The sequence below is a fragment of the Salminus brasiliensis genome, chromosome 2, assembly GCF_030463535.1.
Source record: "Salminus brasiliensis chromosome 2, fSalBra1.hap2, whole genome shotgun sequence".
NCBI lineage: Eukaryota > Metazoa > Chordata > Actinopteri > Characiformes > Bryconidae > Salminus > Salminus brasiliensis.
In genome coordinates, this window is record NC_132879.1 from 59,493,987 (window position 1) to 59,516,851 (window position 22,865).

Consider the following 22,865-nt stretch of genomic DNA (forward strand, 5'->3'; position numbering starts at 1 on the left):
GATCGTTTAGTCTGCAGTACATCTGTCTTGGCCCCCGGTGACACAGGACCGGCCTTATGGTGAATACTAATGTGTGTGTGTGTGCATACATCAAGTTCTTACTTCAATTTCTTATTCTCTGAAAGTAATCTGTAATCTCAAGGAGATCTGAAAGTAACACTTAATCTGAAAGTAATTTTAAAGTAATTAAATAAAAGTAATCAGTAATCTGAAAGTAATAAATAACTTTAAAATGATCTGAAAATAATCTGTAATCTGAAAAGAATATGAAAGTAATTTCTCAGACAACTGAAAACCCCAGCATTACCAATAGATTAAACAGCATAGTTTTACCTGCCTCAGATTTAGGGAACTTATTCACGTCCAACAGATCTGCTGTATGATCCATCGTCTGATTCCATTCTCGGTATCAAACTATGGAAGATAATTGCCCGTTTTAGAGAATAGCCTACGGGGAAACAGCTTTCAGAGATTCACACTGCAAGACACACACACACACACACACACACACACAAACACACACACAGCACTAGAGAGAACACTGGGTAAACGTCCTGATTGAATACTGAAAACATTTACATGATCATTCTTGGCATTAAGTACACACCCTTGTCCACAGCAAGAATTGTTCACTCAGAATACTAAATAAACTCAATTGTGTGTTTGTCACACACACAACCACACACACACACACACAACACTCAATACAACTAGCAGTGAATCAGAATCAGAATCAGAAATACTTCCCAGGAGAGAAAAAGGCAGTTGTTACAGTTGCAACCGTTCATGTAAGTGTCCTGCCCGCCCCTGTTCTGTCATGTCTGCCTCAGTCATGCCTGTCTGGTCTTGTGCATGTGTGCATGTCTGTGTTGGTGTATGTTCATGTGGGTTTTGTGGTTTGTTGACTTGGCCTGTTTGTGTGATTCTTGTGTTGTTTATTTGGTAAGCTTTGTGCTTGTTTGGTTTGACTGTTGGTTGTTTGGTTGGTTTGGTTTGTTGTGTTTTGTTGTTTGGTTTCCTGAATTAAAAGATATCCAGCGAGTACGTCCACCTCTGTTTCCGAACGTGACTGCGTCAGAAGACCAGAACTAAAGCTAGACATAGCGGGTAATCCCTGGGCCAGATGTGCCATTAGACGGACCCCACTTCCGGGCCCCCCTGTTGGGTATGTATGGAAGGAGAAAGAGACCTCCTCCACCCAAGGCCGCAGGAGACGGTAAAGGCCCTCATTTGAAGGGAGAGATAGGGCTTGGTGCGGTTAGCCTTGAGTCTGAGGGCAACATCTGATTTAAACAGTGTGGCTGTATTATTAATACAATCACAAAGATCATGCTGATACTCAGCATCTGATTAAATTGGGGTGGCAAAGAAACTGGATCGGGACTTCTATCCCCTGTTGTGCACAGTTCTGAACAATTTGGCCTTTACCTGCTCATTTCTTTAAACAAGAAGTTTGTTGGTATTGTTTAAAGACCAAAGAGTTCCACAATTTGACTTTGTGATCTTATTAAATCATATGTAAAAAGGTACTGCATTCAGTAAGCATACTGAAAACACTGTACATATTTATTCTGTATAATTACAGAATGTAGAACAATATTCTGCATTTTATATAAATTTTGATATTTTATGCAAATTTGTACATACTGCTCTGTCTATATACAGTACTATTCAAACATTAGTCACTTGTGTAAATCTGAAAAGTTGCTAATCTGGTCAGTAAGTGTTTATCTCCTCAGTAAATCACTGATATCAGAATAAACACTAATGATAAAATTGGTGGAGGTTCTCCATCACTGTGTTCATCATTAGAACATCTCCAAAGTTCTCCTCATGGAGTCTAGTGTTATTTAGAGTTCTCCTCAGATCAACACCTGGTTTGGTGGTAAATCAGGGCTTAATGATGGTAAATCAGGTGAGCTGCTGCTGCTGCTGCTGCTGATGATGGAGGTGAACACATCCTCCATGCTGTGCTGGCTGGACTGGGGGGCGTCCAGGAGAAACCTGGAGGAACCGAGCTCGGTTCTTCAGACTAGCTCACCGACAAGCTCTCACTACTTTCTTCAGAATGAGAAGCTCTTGTTATTTGTTGATGTATTAACCATGTATGATGTTGATAATAAACATCATAATAAATTATAATAAATAATTTAAAGCTCTATCTATAATAATGATAATAAAGCTCTATCTATCTATATCACCTCCACAGCTGACCACAGCTTTAACTCATATTTTAACTGTCACTTAATGTAGAAACTAACAAAAATACTATACTATAATACTATAGTATAGTTCCTACAGATTTGCCCCCTGATTCACCACCAAACCAGGTTTTGATCTGAAGAGAACTCTAAATAACACTAGACTCCATGAGGAGAACTTTGGAGATGTTCTAATGATGAACACAGTGATGGAGAACCACCACCACTTTCTGTAGGAACTATTATAATACTATAGTATAGTACTAAATACTACAGCATACTAAATAGACACAACAACGACAAGGAGGGGTAAGATCATTTTAATCCAACTTTGCCAAATTCAGATTTAGTACAGGTGGTCACTGATCGTTTAAGCAACAGTATCTGAACAGTAACACTGTTAATTAGTGATGTCATCAGTACAGCCTATACTTTGCTCATCAATGATTTCATTAGTACAGTCTATAGTCTGAGAACCAGTGATGTCATCAGTACAGTCGATACTCTGAGAATCTGTGATGTCATCAGTATAGCCTATTTTTTGAAAATCAGCGATGTCATCAATACAGCCTATATTTTGATAATCAATGATTTCATTAGTACAGTCTATAGTCTGAGAACCAGTGATGTCATCAGTACAGTCGATACTCTGAGAATCTGTGATGTCATCAGTATAGCCTATTTTTTGAAAATCAGCGATGTCATCAATACAGCCTATATTTTGATAATCAATGATGTCATTAGTACAGTCTATAGCCTGAGAACCAGTGATGTCATTAGTACAGCCTATACTTTGAGAACCAGTGATGTCATCAGTACAGCCTATACTTTGAGAACCAGTGATGTCATCAGTACAGCCTATACTTTGAGAACCAGTGATGTCATCAGTCCAGTCTATACTTTGAGAACCAGTGATGTCATCAGTACAGCCTGTACTGTGAGAACCAGTGATGTCATCAGTACAGCCTATACTTTGAGAACCAGTGATGTCATCAGTCCAGCCTATACTTTGAGAACCAGTGATGTCATCAGTACAGCCTATACTTTGAGAACCAGTGATGTCATCAATACAGCATATATTTTGATAACCAATGATGTCATTAGTACAGTCTATAGTCTGAGAACCAGTGATGTCATCAGTACAGCCTATACTTTGAGAACCAGTGATGTCATCAGTACAGCCTGTACTGTGAGAACCAGTAATGTCATCAGTACAGTCTATACTTTGAGAACCAGTGATGTCATCAGTCCAGCCTATACTTTCAGAACCAGTGATGTCATCAGTACAGCCTATACTTTGAGAACCAGTGATGTCATCAGTACAGCCTATACTTTGAGAACCAGTGATGTCATCAATACAGCATATATTTTGATAACCAATGATGTCATTAGTACAGTCTATAGTCTGAGAACCAGTGATGTCATCAGTACAGCCTATACTTTGAGAACCAGTGATGTCATCAGTCCAGCCTATACTTTGAGAACCAATGATGTCATCAGTCCAGTCAATACACAGAGAATCAGTGATGTCATCAATACAGACTATATAGGGTTTAAATGGAAGGCTTTGGATGTTCTGATTGAAGAGCTGAACAGCTTTTTTGTTAAAGCCTTCACTTAGTCTCCTGTTTAAAAATGCGCTGTATGACTGTTCTACATTTGGTTTCCACCAGCTCAGAAATTCAGATCTAAACGTCTCACAGATGGAATTACAGGCACTCTGAGGAAACTCCTCACTGATTAATGCTCTCACTGACTTCTCAAATTCTCCTGTACTTTCCAATCCCATCTTTTCATACTCTTCAAATGTGTGAGAAGAATTTGGGCATCTAGTTATTAAGTTATTAATTATGTCGAAAAATATTTTCAGTTTATCTTTGGGAAAGTTTTCTTTAATCAAATTGATTACATTGTTTGTTTTAAACCTGGAAGAGTTTTTCAAGAGGAATCTGGATTGACGATCTTCTGCTGTGATGATTTTGTTCCTCGCTAACTCCAGCAGTTCATTATAGTCAGTGGTTTGAGATTGCTGGTGAAACGGGTGCTGATCAGATTGAGGTTCGTAATTGAGTTGATAGTTTTTATTTATGTGTGACCTCTCTGGCTCATTAGGAGTTATATCCAATAATGAAACACTACTTTTACATTTAGAAGAGTTTTTTTTAAATTGATGGTCCTCTTCTATGATGATTGTACTTGGCTGTAGTTCTGGTTGGCTGAAGTTTTTGAGTTGGCTGGTGACCGGAAAAATGTTTGAATAGGTTTGATTTATGATTTTAGGGGAAGAAACTGGTAATTTATTTAAATTAGTAGTCGGTAATGAATCACATCTTTTTCTCCTAAATTTAGAGTTTCTTTTCTTGTTCATGTTCAAAGTTAATGATGGTTCATAGTTTTGAGCACTGTCCTTTATATCGGTAGAATCAGTGCAGAAGGAACTGCAGGAACAGGCTCTGTAGGTGTGAGCAGGTAAGCCCCTAACGATGGATCCTGAAGGGCCGTAATATTTTGAGAAAGCAATGATAGTTTTAATTTGGTAACGTCTGCCCAGTTGATTTGATAAAAGGGTTATCTGGATCATACAGGGGTCAGTACCTACTTTCCCCATACACGGACTGTTCAGGGTATAGATCCACAGCTCACTGTACTCAGTTATTTCATTATTATCTATTAAACGTTGTATTTCAGAAACTATAAATTCCTCACTATGAATCTTACCTCCATCTGCTGGGAAATACGCTCGAGAGGGTTCTGTAAACGGGGCGCCTTTTTTTCTGAGAAAATAAAATGCAAACTGATTTTTGTTCTGGACTTTGTTCTTTTCCTCTGGATTTAATGACTGAACCACCTTTATATATTGACTAGAAAACACTTTTATGATAGTACTGTCAGGATGATATAGAGGTGTAAAGAGAGTATAGCTGATTATCTTAAGGATTAGAGAAATATATTGTTTTCGATTAGAAAGAATAAGATATTTTAAAGTATTTGTTTTTGGGCAGTAATCAATCAACCCTGATATTTTCAAGTCTTCAGGAGGCAGCTTCTCAATTTTCAGCAGTCCAGCCCCTTCAGACCTGTAAAACATGATTGTGCTGCATGAATACGAATCCGATCAGAATGACTGAGATGAAGATGTGATACTGAGTTATTATAATTAATGAGTTTTAATGAGCACAGGACTATAAATGAAAATGAGGATCCACTCTGTTTAAAACTGCACACCCAATCACCATTGCTGCAGCACAACAGTAGAGTGTATAACTATTATTACTGTTATTACATTATTACTCACTCCATCGTCTCCATGGTAGCTGGAGGGTCAATGGTGGTCTGAATGGAGCCCACAGAAGCTGGATGGTCAGTTGTGGTGAGAGTGGAGTCCACACTGTCTGAGCCTTCAGCAGAAACTGCTTCATCATCAGCAGGATTCTCCCTCCCACTCTGTGGACGCTTTTTCCTGGAGATCACACACACACACACACACAAATGATGATTAAACCAGTTAGTTTAAACTGAGGCTTAGTGTTGTGTTTGTGTTTGGTTCCAGCTGTTTAGTCTTTCTGAAAGGAGTCAAACTCTCAAAGTCTTTATGTACTTCAGAACTCAATTAATTCAACTTTAAAATGCATAATTAACAACACACATAATTGCATCATTGCATAATTATGTTTGTTGTTTTTCATTGTTTTTATCAATGTATTTATTTTTTAATGGTCTATGAAGTGACCTGCATGGTCTGCTGTTGAAGATTCATATCTCACTTACTTTGTATGCTGCTCTGATCCGCTGCCCTCTAGAGGTGAGGGACTACGCTTCATGGGGGGCTGAAATAGAAGGAGATGAACAATATCTACAGTCATAAAAAAACTCTTCATCCTAATTAAAACTGAACCCAATAATGTGATCTACAAAGACTGTATAATATTCTGACTTCATCCCATTACGTCCAGATTACTTTCAGATCACTCAGATTATGTTCAGATCACTCAGATTACTTTCAGATCACTCAGATTACTTTCAGATTACTTTCAGATTATTGATTACTTTTAGATCACTCAGATTACTTTCAGATTACTTTCAGATCACTCAGATTACTTTCAGATTACTTTCAGATTATCAATTACTTTCAGATCACTCTTACTTTTAGGTTACTTTCAGATTATTGATTACTTTCAGGTTACTTTCAGATTATGGATTACTTTCAGATTACTTTCAGATTACTTTCAGATTACTTCCAGATCACTCAGATTACTTTGAGATTATGTTCAGATTACTTTTAGATTATTGATTACTTTCAGATCACTCAGATTACTTTCAGATTACTTTCAGATTATGGATTAATTTCAGATTACTTTCAGATTACTTTCAGATTACTTCCAGATCACTCAGATTACTTTGAGATTATGTTCAGATTACTTTTAGATTATTGATTACTTTCAGATCACTCAGATAACTTTCAGATTATCGATTACTTTCAGATCACTCAGATTACTTTCAGATTACTTTCAGATTATTGATTACTTTCAGGTTACTTTCAGATTATTGATTACTTTCAGATTACTTTCAGATTACTTCCAGATCACTCAGAGTACTTTGAGATTATGTTCAGATTACTTTTAGATTATTGATTACTTTCAGATCACTCAGATTACTTTCAGATTATTTTTAGATTATTGATTACTTTCAGATCACTATCAGGTTACTCTTAGATTATTGATTACTTTCAGATCACTCAGATTACTTTCAGATTACTTTCAGATCACTCATATTACTTTCAGATTACTTTCAGATCACTCAGATTACTTTCAGATTACTTTCAGATTATCCATTACTTTCAGAACACTCAGATTACTTTCAGATGACTCATATGACTCAGATGATAATATGAAGTGATATTTTATTTAGAAGAGCAGCCTGTGATTTTATTGCCTGTCCTAGTTCTGTCATGGTTTTGTCACGTCTCTGTCTCTTCTGTTCTGGTTTTACCTCGCCTGTTTTATTTCTAGGTGTCTCTGTGTTCCCTCGCTCAGTTTAGGTCTGTGTATCTAGTCGGTGTCTCTGTGTTCCCTCGCTCAGTTTAGGTCTGTGTATCTAGTCGGTGTCTCTGTGTTCCCTCGTTCAGTTTAGGTCTGTGTATCTGGTCAGTGTCTCTGTGTTCCCTCGCTCAGTTTAGGTCTGTGTATCTGGTCAGTGTCTCTGTGTTCCCTCGCTCAGTTTAGGTCTGTGTATCTAGTCGGTGTCTCTGTGTTCCCTCGCTCAGTTTAGGTCTGTGTATCTAGTCGGTGTCTCTGTGTTCCCTCACTCAGTTTAGGTCTGTGTATCTGGTCAGTGTCTCTGTGTTCCCTCACTCAGTTTAGGTCTGTGTATCTGGTCAGTGTCTCTGTGTTCCCTCGCTCAGTTTAGGTCTGTGTATCTGGTCTGTGTCTCTGTGTTCCCTCACTCAGTTTAGGTCTGTGTATCTGGTCAGTGTCTCTGTGTTCCCTCGCTCAGTTTAGGTCTGTGTATCTGGTCAGTGTCTCTGTGTTCCCTTGCTCAGTTTAGGTCTGTGTATCTGGTCAGTGTCTCCGTGTTCCCTCGCTCAGTTTAGATCTGTGTATCTGGTCAGTGTCTCTGTGTTCCCTCGCTCAGTTTAGGTCTGTGTATCTGGTCGGTGTCTCTGTGTTCCCTCACTCAGTTTAGGTCTGTGTATCTGGTCAGTGTCTCTGTGTTCCCTCGCTCAGTTTAGGTCTGTGTATCTGGTCTGTGTCTCTGTGTTCCCTCACTCAGTTTAGGTCTGTGTATCTAATCAGTGTCTCTGTGTTCCCTCGCTCAGTTTAGGTCTGTGTATCTGGTCAGTGTCTCTGTGTTCCCTCGCTCAGTTTAGGTCTGTGTATCTGGTCAGTGTCTCTGTGTTTCCTCACTCAGTTTAGGTCTGTGTATCTGGTCAGTGTCTCTGTGTTCCCTCGCTCAGTTTAGGTCTGTGTATCTAGTCTGTGTCTCTGTGTTCCCTCGCTCAGTTTAGGTCTGTGTATCTGGTCAGTGTCTCTGTGTTCCCTCACTCAGTTTAGGTCTGTGTATCTAATCAGTGTCTCTGTGTTCCCTCGCTCAGTTTAGGTCTGTGTATCTGGTCTGTGTCTCTGTGTTCCCTCGCTCAGTTTAGATCTGTGTATCTGGTCAGTGTCTCTGTGTTCCCTCGCTCAGTTTAGGTCTGTGTATCTGGTCAGTGTCTCCGTGTTCCCTCGCTCAGTTTAGGTCTGTGTATCTGGTCAGTGTCTCTGTGTTCCCTCACTCAGTTTAGGTCTGTGTATCTAGTCAGTGTCTCTCTGGTTCTCTGGTTTTCTTGTCACGTTAGGTTTACATTCTTGGGTTTGTCTGGTTAGTGTGTAGAAGTTCTCTTGTTCTTGTTTCTTTGTGTCCTGATTTGCCTTAGCTTCACACATATTTAAATAAACCTGCCTGCGGATACGTCCGCTTCTGCTTCCTGCTTCAACAAGCTGCATCACAATTTTTAGTGATAGGAGCTGAACTTTACTGGCTGTTTACATTCACTGTTGAATAAGAGGAGCATTTCTGTAGCTGAACAGGTTTAAGACCAGTGTAAAATTCCCACACAGCTCCACAGTGTGTCTCCATCAGCAGTGTCTGAAATCTTTATCCACCTGATTCTTTAGAAATCCCTCCATCATTGTACACAATTCCCTACCTTAGTGTTCTAATAGCTTTCTTTGTGACACACACACACACACACACACACACACACACACATACACACACACACACACAGTATTACTCACCATGGAGCCGGTCCCATGAGACGGAGGGCTGGGACAGGTGAGCTGCAGGTTATGCTGGTTCTGACCAGTGTCCACAAAGGGGATCGGCTCTTCAGGACGGTCTCTATCACTGATCATTTCAACTGCCAGTTCAGAATCAGACAGTAATCTGCTGTTCATCCTGTCCCAGCCCTTGTTTAGATCCCTCTTAAACCTGGATGGAGTAGAGAAGGTAATCAGATGGCTGCAGGAGAAACTTGTGCTCATTCAGGAAAAGGAAGTGGTGAACAACTGAGAGGCCGAGACGAGTAACTTTATGTAGGTCAGGGTCGTAATGGGTGGAGCCTCTGAGTTTCTGTTTTTGAGGAACAGAAACTTACCTGAGCTTCTGCTGTAATATTATCTGAGCTGTATTATCACATGAGATCAGCACATCAGAGCTGTGCTTTTTAGGAATCTGCAATGTCAGGTGTACTTATCTTCATCTTTATCTGAAACCTGATTTTTGAGGTTTATGGAAAGACTGCCACAATTAAAATGCTTCCAGTAATGGTGGTGTCTCTGTTTTAGAGGCAGAGAGGGTTATGTTTGTGTTCTGAGAAACTGAGCAGGTTTACACAGCACTCATCTAAATCCATAGTTTTTTACAGGAGTGTGCAGAAGATGATGATATCTGCATTAAAAAAAGTACATTGTATCTCCAAAATGGTGAATTAACAGGAGAAGACAAAAATACAGTGTACAGAAGCAGCTACAGCGTTTAAACCATGGAGAAACTAAAAACAAACAATAATGGACTTGGTTTTATTGGACAGCAGCGATTTACACTTCTCATGGACATGAAGGTCATGGCAGTGTTGAGCCTTCAATCATTTCTTCACAGTTTTTTTTTTGGCAGAATGAGCATCATCACACATCTGTAATGGAAACAAACAAGAATAGACACAAGTTGAAAGTTTGGAAGTTTTCTGAAATCAAAACAGGATTAAAATTAAATATAATTTTTGAAGAATATAAATATCTTTTACTTGCCTAGACCAACTCCTCTTAACTTCCTGTTGTTCCAGTGATCATCTTCCAACTTCCAGTGATCATGATGGATTACAGCTGGTAGTTTCTTAGTGCCACATAAAAAAAATTATTGACACACAAATACACACATACACACACAAACACACACATACACACACAAACACACATACATAGTACAATGAGGAGAACACTTGTTTAGTAATGAGATGTACATTACATTAATAAACATCTCGGGAACTGCTGGACCTCTCATTGATCTGGCCATCTCCTTTGAGAACTCACTGGTCACTCCTTCTACAGAAGCCTTGTTTCAAGATATGAAATGAAAGTACAGTGGGCGTGACGTTACCTTTCTAAACAGGTGGCAGTTCCAGAGTCCATCAGCAATTACAATAAACAAGTTCAGCTTTTGATTATCTTAGATTTATCATACAGATATTTCGATGTAGAGGCTCATACTGAAGTGCCTGAAAAATAGTAAAGACAGTGAGGGTAATATAACTCTCTTTATATGACCTCTTTTTCTCAGAACAGGACATTCGTACATGCGCCTGTATGCAAACAATGATGGTTCTCTTTAGACACATCTGGTAAGGGTGAATGCAACCCACTGTACGTGTGTGAGGTTCAGTCCTGGTAAGGCATGTTTTACTGCTATATACTGTGGGGGAAAAAAGTATTTAGTCAGTCACCAATTGTGCAAGTTCTCCCACTTAAAAAGATGAGAGAGGCCTGTAATTGACATCATAGGTAGACTCAACTATGAGAGACAAAATGAGAAAAAAAAATCTGATTTTTAAAGAATTTATTTGCAAATAATGGTGGAAAATAAGTATTTGGTCACCTACAAACAAGCAAGATTTCTGTCTGTCACAGACCTGTAACTTCTTCTTTAAGAGGCTTCTCTGTCCTCCACTCATTACCTGTATTAATGGCACCTGTTTAAACTGGTTAAGATAAGATTAGATGAGATAGTCCTTTATTAGTCCCGCAGTGGGGAAATTCACAGTGTGACAGCAGAAAGGGATAGCAAGACACTCAGTTACAAAAATTAGATAAATAATTTACACTATATACACAATATAAATAAGAATTAGAATTAAAAAAGCAATAACAGTATAAAAGACACCTGCCCACAACCTCAAACAGTCACACTCCAAACTCCACTATGGTGAAGACCAAAGAGCTGTCGAAGAAACAAAACTGTAGACCTGCACCAGGCTGGGAAGACTGAATCTGCAATAGGCGGCAGCTAGGAGTGAAGAAATCTACTGTGGGAGCAATAATCAGAAAATGGGAGACCTACAAGACCACTGCTAATCTCCCTCGATCAGGGGCTCCACACAAGATCTCAGCCCGTGGGGTCAAAATGATCACAAGAACGGTGAGCAAAAATCCCAGAACCACACGGGGGGACCTAGTGACTGACCTGCAGAAAGCTGGGACCAACGTTACAAAGGCTACCGTCAGTAACACACTACGCCGCCAGGGACTCAGATCTTGCAGTGCCAGACGTGTTCCCCTGCTTAAGCCAGTACATATCCAGGTGCGTTTGAAGTTTGCTAGAGAGCATTTGGATGTTCTGGAAGAGTTTTGGGAGAATGTGTTATGGTCAGATGAAACCAAAGTAGAACTGTTTGGTACAAACACAACTCGCTGTGTTTGGAGGAGAGTAAATGCTGAGTTGCATCCAAAGAACACCATACCAACTGTGAAGCAAGCCCCAAAACATCACTGCTCTAGAAGAGATCTGCATGGAGGAATGGGCCAACATACCAGCAATGGTGTGTGCCAACCTTGTAAAGACTTACAGAAAACGTTTGACCTCTGTCATTGCCAACAAAGGATATATAACAAAGTACTGAGATAAACTTTTGTTATTGACGAAATACTTATTTTCCACCATTATTTGCAAATAAATTCTTTAAAAATCAGACAATGTGATTTTCAGAATTTTTTTTTCTCATTTTGTCTCTCAAAGTTGAGTCTACCTATGATGTCAATTACAGCCTCTCTCATCTTTTTAAGTGGGAGAACTTGCACAATTTGTGACTGACTAAATACTTTTTTCCCTCACTGTATACTGGTGCATCTCCAAAATTAGAATATCAGCCCCACTAACCAAATCAAATCATATCAAATCAGGTTTATTGTCACATCACATTAACACAGATGTAAAGTTGAGTAGTAACAGTAGTAACAACAAAATACATACAAACTAAAGATACAGAATATATACACACTAATCTACATTATACTCACACTCTATACATACACTACACATACACTATACACATACTCTATACATACACTATACACACACTCTATACATACACTACACTATACACACACTCTATACATACACTACACTATACACATACTCTATACATACACCACACATACACTATACACATACTCTATACATACACTACACATACACTATACACACACTCTATACACACACACAGAAAATTAAAATGTACAGGTTTCATATACAATCTGAATGCCCTCAGTATCACTGCTGGACTGAGAATATGGCAGCATCCTGTAGGTAGTGTCTTGTAGACAGTGTCCTGTGACCTGAAGGACTAGAGGATGACAAACACGATTTTACATCTACAAGGTGGATCAACAATGTAGGAGTCTAAATAAGTGGTCAGTGAGTGGACACTGTGTTTAAACACTGTGAGAAACAGATGGACTACAGTCTGTAATTATAGAACTACACTGTGCTCCTGTATACATGGAGCTGATGGAATGGGCCCAGTTCAATCCAAACCATGGGTGGTCATACTATTCTAATATGACTAAGTAAGTAAACACGAATCAGCACAACATTAGCACCACTGCTAGGTAAAGTGAATAGCCTTGATGATCTGGTTCTAGTGGCTCCTGTTAAGGGGTGGATCTATTAGTCAGCGAGTGAACAAGCGTAAGAATCTGAGACACTTTGACAAGAACCAAACTGTGATGTTCTAGACAACTGGGTCAGAACACCCTCAATACATAAGGCAGGTCTTGGGGGGTGTTGCTGGAAGTGCTTCAAGGAAGAACAACCAGTAAACTGGTGACAGGGTTGTGGGTGTCCAAGGCTGACTGTTGCTCATGGAGGCCCCGCCCACTTGGGTGTAATTTAATATAATCATAGATGTGTTCAGTGATGGTAGTGATGGTAATAATAATAATGATAATAATAATAATAATAATAATAATAATGGCAGCAATTTAACAATTAATAGTTAGAGCCCATGTAAAATTTAATGTAGTCAGTAATGGAGGCAGGTGATAGGAGACCCTTCCATAAGGTAGCAGGAAGACAGTCTTCCATCAAAGTCAGGTGGGCAGAATAGAATTAGTTCTGATTAGATTTAAGGAGAACAGAGAATGTGAACTCTATCAGAGTGTGGCTAACAGCCCCAGTAGATCTGACAATAACAGCCTAATCAACAGAAAAGAGCCAGAAGCTAACACAGACATGGAAAACTTGAATGCAGCATAAATAATATTGCTCGACTTCACCCTCTGCCAGCTTCTAAAGATGCTAAGATCCTGGAACATGCTTTCATTATATCAATGATGCTTGAACCCTTAATAATAATAATAATAATAATAATAATTATAATAAGATGTCCCAAACCTTCCAAAAAAAGTAATAGGGTTCCCATGCCTTCTGTGCTTGGACCCTTAATAATAATAATAATAATAATAATAATAATAATAAGACAAAGAAGAGGAAGAAAAAACAAACTAACAAGGATTCTTGCATCTTTTGTGTCTGGAACCCTAATAGTAATACATATGACAAACCATGTATTATAATGGAACAGCTTATGTAGATACCCATGTTAACTTGAGTTTTGACATTTCTGTGAACTCTCGTCACTAAGACGTCCTTTTCCAGTTACCTTGTTAGAGCATATTGTTTTCTGCAGTAAATACATAAAAGTTAACTATTTTAAAACAAGTGCACAGTTCCTATTTTTGAAGATGCACCAGTTTAGTATGGACTGTGAAAAATACAGAATGGTTATCCACATACTGCTTTTTGAGTAATACAATTCAACACTTGTCTTTCAATTAGTGACACAAGTTCTACCATGATGAATCAAATCAATTCAAATTTATTTGTTTAATGCTGGTGTTGTCACAAAGCAGCTTTAAAGAATCAGTAAAAAGACAATCAACTGTCGCCTTCTAAATCAAGAACATAAGAAGGCGACAGTGGCAAAAAAAAAAAAAAAGGAGCTGGAGGAAGAAACCTTGGGAGGAACCAAGACTCACAAGTAATGAAGGTTAATGGTGGTACAAATAGTAGTGGCAGACTGTTAGAGTCTATGTAGAATTTAACATGGTCATTAGGCAGGTAGCAGTTTCAGGAGGGTGTGCAGCTGGTCTGGAACGGGTGGTGGGGAGCCTCGTGGTCGGACTGGTGGGTGGCAGCTGGTCTGACACAGATAGGGGACCCCAGCAGTCAATCTTCTAACAGGTCAGGCCGGATAAGTGGTGATCATTTACTGGGAGAAGGTAAAAAGACAGGGTTAGTTCTGAGAGGATTTTAAAGAGATCAGAGAATGTTGATCAGTATCAGAGAGTGTCTGACGCCTCCGGCAGGTCTGACTATAACAGCCTAATTAAAAGAAGAGAGCCAGAAGGTAACGCAGACACGGGATCTCCCTGAAACACTAGCGTCCATCTGCTCCACCGTCTACAAACCTGAGTGATCGCGTGTAAGCAGCGAGAAGACAGTTCCAGCATCTCAGTGTACTACAATTCCCTGTGTCCTCGAACCCCTGGACCTACAACCTTTATCTAAGGGGAAACATTAATTACCAAAAGCTGAACTAGATTTAAAGACTGAGACTGTGTCTGAGTCCTGAACATTATCTGGAAGGTTATTCCAGAGTTAGGGGCCTTTATAAGAAAAGGCTTCTCCCCCTGCTGAGGTTTTCTGAATTTTGGGAACGAGGAACCCTGTGATCAAAGTAATCGTGATGGTTCATAAAAGGTAATGAGATCTCGCAGATACTCAGAAGCGAGGCCACATAAGGCTATGTAGGTCAATAAAAGATTTTTTGCTGTGCTGCCGTGCTGATAGAACTGGACTGATATGGTCAGATGGTCTAGTTTTAGTAAGGCTACAACATTTTGAACTAGCTGAAGTTTACTAAGGTTTGTGCTGGAACAACCTCACAACAGTGTGTTGCAGTAATCTAGCCTTGAGGAAGCATATATTAGTTTTTGCTGCATCCTGTAGAGATAAGGAATTTCTTAGCTTGGCAATGTTCCTAAAATGTTTTTTTTTTACATTTAGGTGATGCCACTTTGTCTAAGGTGGATTGAAGAATATTTTCTAGACCGTTACTTAATCTATTTACCTTCTTTTGATCAGATGGATAGTAAGCTAAGGTCGATAGGTCTAGAAGGCTCCAATAAACATTTTGAAACATCTACTCCCGTCTCCTCTTCTAACTACACACTGACTGATAAAAAATACTTTATTTAAATGCTGCATGTACACAAATTAGACATAATGGGGCTACTGTCTCAGGAATTTGTTGAAAAATTGCTGTTTGTGGCTATATTTTCTTTGTGAACTTGTCCATCAAGGGAGGCAGGTGAATAATTTTTATGAGCTAATATGAATCATGGAGAGTATGAATGGTGTGGGCTGAATCTACCCTTCATTTGCATAAGTTTAGACACTGATGTTGGACGAGAAGGCCTGGCTCACAGTCTTCACTCTAATTCATCCCAAAGGGGTTCTATTGGATTAAGGCTCGCTAATCTATGTCTTTATGGACCTTGTTTTGTATATGTATATATATATATATATATATATATATATATATATATATATATATATATATATATATATATGTGTGTGTGTGTGTGTGTGTGTGTGTGTGTGTGTGTGTGTGTATGTGTTTTCATGTGGATGTTTTCATGTGGATCCCTTCCCCTTCAGAATAAGTGACCCCTGGTTTTAAGATGCTGAACTGCATGCAAAACCCAAAAGATTTAGGGCTTATATGGAACTCATCTCTGACTTGTTCCCAACTCTAAAACATTGAGGAAACAAGGAAGCACTTAGTAAAAGGGCAGAAGATTACATAAATCTAACCTAACCAATTACAACTCATGTTCACAAATGGAGGAAGGATAGGGTGGAGCCAGGACAAGGCACAGCTCCACCTTTTCTGAGAAACTGAACTGTAGCAGTATATAAGGTGTAACACTTTCATTTTCAGACACGTCTCTGAAGCTTGTACCAATACTTTGTGTGTTGAGTTTTCTAGAATAAGGTAAGACAGAACTAAGAATACATGTAACAAAAATGTTTCAAATGTGCTTATTCTGTTGCTTAATTTTTTAAGAAAATGTACTACAGTGCAATAAGGGACTATGGAACAGTAACAGTTTAACAGAAAACAATTACTTATTATTTATAGAAGAGAAAATGAAACTAACTTACTTAGCCAACCCTTTTTGCCTTACAAATTCTAATAAGCAGCCTTGAACTACTAGCATTAGATGGTACTTGACCAAACAAAGAAGCAACAGCAAGAGATTTCAAACATTTCATTGACCGTAATGATCATTCCTCAGTGTTACATTGGTTGACCACCTGATTGCTTAACATTGCTTTAAACTTGCTAAGTGATCTACACTTTCTCAATTCAAAATTTCATTCTTATCACTTTTTAATCACATCAATTACAAGTCTGCCCATTTTATAGATATACACCTATGGTGTACCCTAGTTTTAAACATACCTACATTATTCAGATATGGCTACTTTGATTAAACTTAAATGTATGTACCCAATTTAGCAATGAGATTTTGAAGACCTGCACGACAAGTGATTTAGTTTTATCAGTTGACTTCAGCTGAACAACAAATTTTATATGTATAATGTACTGAAACACTGTTTATAAGCTGTAAAACAAAACAAGATCCCTTATTCACCAGATACACATACCACTTTGTGGGTTGGCCACCAGATGCCACTAACATGCAGTGTCATGAAACTTCGACTAATTTCCTTTGTCTTAAAATAGTTAATGGGTAAAATTCAAAAAAGCTTCAGAAAGCTTTTGTTTGCCATCACTAGATACATCAGTGACAAAAAGTCCACATGCAAAAGAAATCATGCAACTCAGCAACTTAGCTTTAGCTGCAATACACCTGCAAGGCTATGATTGGTCCACTGCTTCTCACCTAGTAAGGGGTGGTGGGCAGTTAGACCTGTGAAGGAAATATAAGAGAGACAGAAAGAGAAAGTAGTACGCACAATACAAAGGTGCCTTGTACAGATCTTTTTCTAAACCTTAGATTTCTATTATATATATTATGTCTGTAAAAAGGAACAATGTGGTTCTTTAGGCCACATTAGACCTCTCTGAGGCTTCGGTTGCCTGAATGCTGTCTTACTGCATATGCATATCAAATAGTTTAGTTCTGAAAGGATGTTGAGATGATCTGTATTAGAGCTGTTAGATGAGCATTCATTTCTCAAGTGGTCATCTACAGATCTGAACATGGACTCTCCAAATAAAATGAAGAACAGCCGAACTCAGTAAAAGTAGTAGTCTTGAGTAAAAAATCTATCTTTATTTCATCTAAAAGAACCATCCTAAATAAAGTGTATCTTTATATATACTTCAGTTCTGAAAGCGAAACAGCTTTGCAAGCCCATGTATAACTGCCAACATATGTGTGCAGAGAAGGATCCCAGTCAGCTCAACTATACAACATAAGTTAACACTTTACCTCAAGGCTTATTACACACCGAGTCATATTATTCTGTAACTACAGGAACTTCTGTGTGGGGCTATTCTTTTGTAATAGTTCTTTATAGTGTGTAATAAAACCTTTGGCCTGCCAGTGGGCCACTAGCCAGTAAAAACAGTACAGACTTAGGAGGTAGACATAGGTAGAAATAACTTAGAAACCTTAATTTGTGAAAACAGTAATGTGGTATTGTGCAGAGCATTGCTGTAGCTTTGGGTGCACTAAGCATTGTTGCTACAGACAGATTGTTGCTACAGACTTTTCATATGAACTTTTAGGATATTTTATGGACTGATGAGGCAAAGGTGGAACTTTTTGGAAGACATGGGTCCCCTTACATCTAACACCACATCCCTCCATAAGAACATTATACCAACAGCCAAATATGATGGTGGAAGTGAGTGTTAGAAGGGGAGCAATGACAGCAATTAACACATTGATTGAGTTTAATAAGGAAGGATGAGATGTTAGGCAAAAGTAGGTGATGCAGAGCTTTTTAGCTGTAAAAAAAAAAAAAAAAAAAAAAAAAAAAAAAAAAAAAAAAAAAAAAAAATATATATATATATATATATATATATATATATAAGAAATGAAGTGCTGATTTTTTTTAACTTTTCACTGCACAACACACACATACACACAAAATGCTACTTGCAAATCTGTGAACCCTTTATTTCTGCATAAATGTGACCTGAAACTTGATTAGGTCTTTAACCACAAGTCTCGATAACAGAGTTAGACAAGAGACACAAAAAATATTTAATAAAAAATAAAATATTAATATATTAATAAAAAAATATTAAACATTAAATATTTGTGTAAAAAAAAGAATGTGCACCCTTGCAGTAACTGGTATGACCCATGTATGTACACTGTCTTTTGAAAATCATCATACAACAGATATGTTTAAATCTTTTTTTCACGCTTATACTTTCTTATAAAATCATGCCTGTGTAATGTGCCAAACAGTATCAGACGCTCGCAGTGCTGAAATATAAAAGAGGCTTTACTAATGGAGACGTAATCCAAGTTCAATTCCAAAGTGAAGATGAGAGCAAACAGCAAAAACATAAAACTGGCAAACAGTCTGAGTGGAAATGGCAAATGTGTGGTCCAATGTACAAACAAAAGGGTCAAAGTCCAGATTTCAAAACACAAGCAGATAAAAGATTTCCAAAGGGAAAGACAAAAGGTGTAGTCAAGAAAAACAGATACAGAAGGTCATACACGGGAACAGTATACCTCGCAATAAGCTAACCTAAAGCCCAGCATTAAATACTATACCAGTGACAAAAAGGTGACAAACATTAGTATTCTGGAGACAGCTAAGTGAAATGAGCAACAGTTGCTGGAAAGTCATGTGACTTTCCATCAAAATAAAAGCAAGCTTGTAAGATTCCAGCGCATATTCCAGCAGAAAGAATTCACTATCCAAAATGATTATAGAGGCAGGACGAAACAGCGGCTGAAAACTCTATTTTAACTTTGAGCAGAATAATGTTGGTAAATGAAAGCACTTTAGCCACTCTGCTTAGGCACCGCCTTCTCACTGCCACAGCTGGTCTGCTTGTACCCCCGTCTACATGCAGCCATTGGTCAAACTGGTGACTTTTTAATTTTATTAATGTATTTCTTATAATTAGCACGAAAAAATGCAATATAAAAGATGGTAAAAGTAAAACTTTGCTTTTCTATTATTAGAATAGAAGACAGAAAATGAAACAAGATTATTTAGCCATATACTGTAGTTTAATTTCTATGTTGAAACTTAGAATTTACAAATACAGCTAGAAACGTTAACAGCACAGTATGTTTCTGTGGGCACTGTAAATGAATGTTTACAAAATGTTTACGAAATGTTCCTATTTTGATGACATATATGCATGTTACATCGCTATTGTAGATATTGGTGAACATGGTTCACTTTCCCTCACTGGGTTCAGCTCTACAAGCTGGAAAACTAGAAACCTGACCAGTTCTGTTCTGGAGTTCCCTTAGCATTACAGTTCCAAACACACCAACATCACAATACAGCACATTTTACTCAACAGGTGAGGATCTTTGTTGTACCTCTGAAAGTTCTAGTGCCCCCTACTTGGTCTGGCACTGTATAAAACAATGTAGGTTCTGTCAGGTTATTTTGTTTTCTGCTAAAAAAAAGCGCTGCTCACCTGCTAATCGAATGTGAGCTATCCAGCTGGAAGTACCACCAACCTGTATGCTCACAAACATCCTAATTTTAATTTATCTGATCATTTAAAGTCATAAACATGACCAATAGCTCACTTCCCACTGAAACTGAGAGTCTGTATGGAGTATTACTCTGTGTAATTGTAGAAGTGGATTAGGAAAAGAAAAAAGAACAATATGAAAAACAATACAGTCTACAAACTCTGCAATTAAATACTTTAATAGACTCACCTAAATAAAAGTTTTGAATGAAAGTCAATTTAACCTGACTGCTTTTCTGAAATATGTTTACACTTTGTATTTAATAAATCTGAATGCTGAATATTGTAACGTTTTTGTGTATTTTACTGTCTATAGGTTGTGTATGGTTTTAGTTTAAGAAAGAGGACCATTTTGAGATCAGTGATGGAGAAGCAGAAAATATACAATTTACTTCAAAGTCAGAGACTGGAAAAGTACTACAACAACTTCCTTGAAATGGGAATTGAAAGAGATGAGGATTTTCTGGACAGCGTTACTGACAAGAATTTGGATGACATGGGTATGAATTACAGTCATGGCCAAAAATATTGGCAACCCTACACTTCTTTCAGAAAATGTACCACTTCTCCAAAGGTTGTAATTACAAATACTTACAAATAAATTGCAAATACTGCTATTATTACATTTATTTCTTTCTGATTGCTTTGGAACAAATACTGTTCTGAGAAAGACAATCTTTAGGCATAATTACACATAGAAATTAACTGGACAAATTTATTGGCATCCTTAATATTTGGTGGAAAAGACTTTGGAGACAACAACTAAAAATCAACTGCTTCCTGTTACCATGATAAGAATTCTACTGGAATTTTGGGCCACTCTTATATCCCAACTGCAGTTTTGAGATCTCTCCACAGGTGTTCTATAGAATTTTGATCTGGACTAATTGCTGGCCACTTCAGAACTTTCCAGAGCTTTGTCTTAAACCAATTCTGGGTGCTTTCTGTAGTATACTTTGGGTCATTGTCCTGCTGGAAGACCCATTACCACTGACAGAGACCCAGCTGGGCCATACACGGCACTCCAAAATTCTTAGGTAGACAGACTTCATAATGCCATTTAGTCAAGGTATCCAGTTCTCACAACAGCAAAACACCCCCAAAACATATTTGAACATCCACCATGTTTGACTGTAGGGAATATCTTCTTTTCTGAGATGAATTAATTTAGATTTCTGTAAATGGTATAACGATGCACTTTAGAGGAAAGTTCTATTTTGGTCTCATCTGTTCACAGAATGTTCTCCCAGAAAGATTACAGCTTCCTTAGGGAAGTCCTGGGTTTTCTATATCTCTGTGTCAACAATTGGGTCCTCCTGGGTTTCCTACCATGATGATTGGTTGATTGAGGTTTTTTGCTTGGTTGATTGAGGTTTTTTAGACCATTTTAGACCATTTTTACCATTATGGACATTTACAAGCACTTATCTAATTTACACATTTACAAAATAAATAATATTTAAACATTAAACATTGATTAAACATTATAATATGGAAAATGACACAGACTCAATTAACCAAACTGTTTTTTATCATTTGATGTCTCTACCCTTTTTTTATAATGGAATGTTGTTTAATGATGGGGTTTTGTATTCAGATTTATCAGAACATTTCCCCATATTTAATGACTCATTAATTCATTTAAACTAAATTAAAGATATGAAGAAAATAATAGATACATTAATTATGAGTAAGCCAAATATTTCTAAATGTAAATACATGCTTGCACTTATTTTGTGGGATGAATTATATGAGAAAAAGTTTATGAATGTTATCAGCTTTAGTTTTAAAGAATGTTTTCCAATTTGAACTTCACTTAGAAATACAGACAATATTTTAACAAGCCTTGGTTTACAGTAGATTTACTGAAGATGTTGAGGAAATAATAAATTGAATACAAATGTTATATACATCCTACTACTACTACTACTATTACTACTAATAATAATAATAATAATAACATTAATAATAATCATACAAAAATAAATATATTTCTGTATGATTGTTGTTAGTTGTTACAAAGAAAAACTATTACAGAGGTAACATCAGTCATATCAGATGGTAAAAATTCTTTCAACAATCCATCTAATATTGCATATAAATGTTTAACATTTAACATTTTTTAATTTTTTTTTGGTAAATTCTGGTTATGAGTCAGCTAATAATATTTGTATTTGTCTTGTTAATCCCCAGGATTTTATTACAAAATATCTTATTTTATCTCTTCTTTTAAATCTATGCATATACAAGAAATAAGTGATAGAATTTATAAATTAAAAATATCTTCAATAGCTAGTCATGGCAGTATTTCAGAATTCCTTGTCAAGCACGTGGAGGAGGTAATATTGCAACCACATAACATTTCTTTATCTTTGAAAACAGGTGTTAAAATGTGTTCCTATGTTTAAAGCAGATGATCTATGTTGTTTTAATAGCTATAGGCCTATAACAGTTTTGCCATGTTTTTCAAAGATATTAGAAAAAAAACATTTCCTCCACATCCAGGGAGGTTAGCAACAGTGCCATTGCCTATACACTTTTTACACTGGACACAGTGATCACAGAAACATTACAATCTCTAGAGAGTCTTTCAACAGGACAGTTTTTGTTATTATGCCTGTGGACAGTTCTTTACTCTTCTTTCTTTTCTTCGTGCTCAGTGTCGTTCACAGGCACAAAAATCTTTCTCTAATTAAACTGGAAACACTTGATTTCTATACTGCTAGCACCTGTTACTTTACCACAAATACACATTGTGTCAAAAGGTGTCAATTATAATAATTTGCCCTGTCAATTCATTGAATTCTGTGTGGATTGGTATCAGATTTGACTTGTTTACATGCTGTTCCAAAGCA

At 37.5% G+C, this 22,865-nt stretch overlaps 2 protein-coding genes across 2 annotated transcripts in view; one reads left to right on the forward strand and one right to left on the reverse strand.

The window, feature by feature from the left end:
- Nucleotides 1-2,503: 2,503 nt before the first annotated feature.
- Nucleotides 2,504-9,220, reverse strand: LOC140550195 (uncharacterized). Its single transcript, XM_072674037.1, has 5 exons — nt 8,978-9,220; nt 5,970-6,028; nt 5,497-5,661; nt 3,723-5,278; nt 2,504-3,398 (listed from the first exon to the last, which is right to left on the reverse strand). The coding sequence occupies exons 1-5, from the start codon at nt 9,134-9,136 to the stop codon at nt 2,602-2,604; spliced, it is 2,736 nt and encodes a 911-aa protein (XP_072530138.1). The 5' UTR covers nt 9,137-9,220; the 3' UTR covers nt 2,504-2,601.
- A 7,019-nt stretch (nt 9,221-16,239) lies between these two features.
- Nucleotides 16,240-22,865, forward strand: part of LOC140549599 (uncharacterized) — a 28,302-nt gene continuing 21,676 nt past the window's right edge. Inside the window, exons 1-2 of the mRNA XM_072673342.1 lie at nt 16,240-16,290; nt 20,327-20,510. Coding sequence (XP_072529443.1) covers nt 20,375-20,510 — 136 coding nt within the window. The 5' untranslated portion in view covers nt 16,240-16,290; nt 20,327-20,374. The remainder of the gene's footprint in view (nt 16,291-20,326; nt 20,511-22,865) is intronic.

Excerpts from the sequence above, each read along its gene's own strand:
- LOC140550195 (XM_072674037.1), bottom strand. The coding sequence starts at position 9,136 with ATGAACAGCAGATTACTGTCTGATTCTGAACTGGCAGTTGAAATGATC. Across the intron at positions 6,029-8,977 it reads CTCATGGGACCGGCTCCATG|CCCCCCATGAAGCGTAGTCC; the intron begins GTGAGTAATACT and ends CTTCTATTTCAG. Across the intron at positions 5,279-5,496 it reads GCTACCATGGAGACGATGGA|GTCTGAAGGGGCTGGACTGC; the intron begins GTGAGTAATAAT and ends CATGTTTTACAG.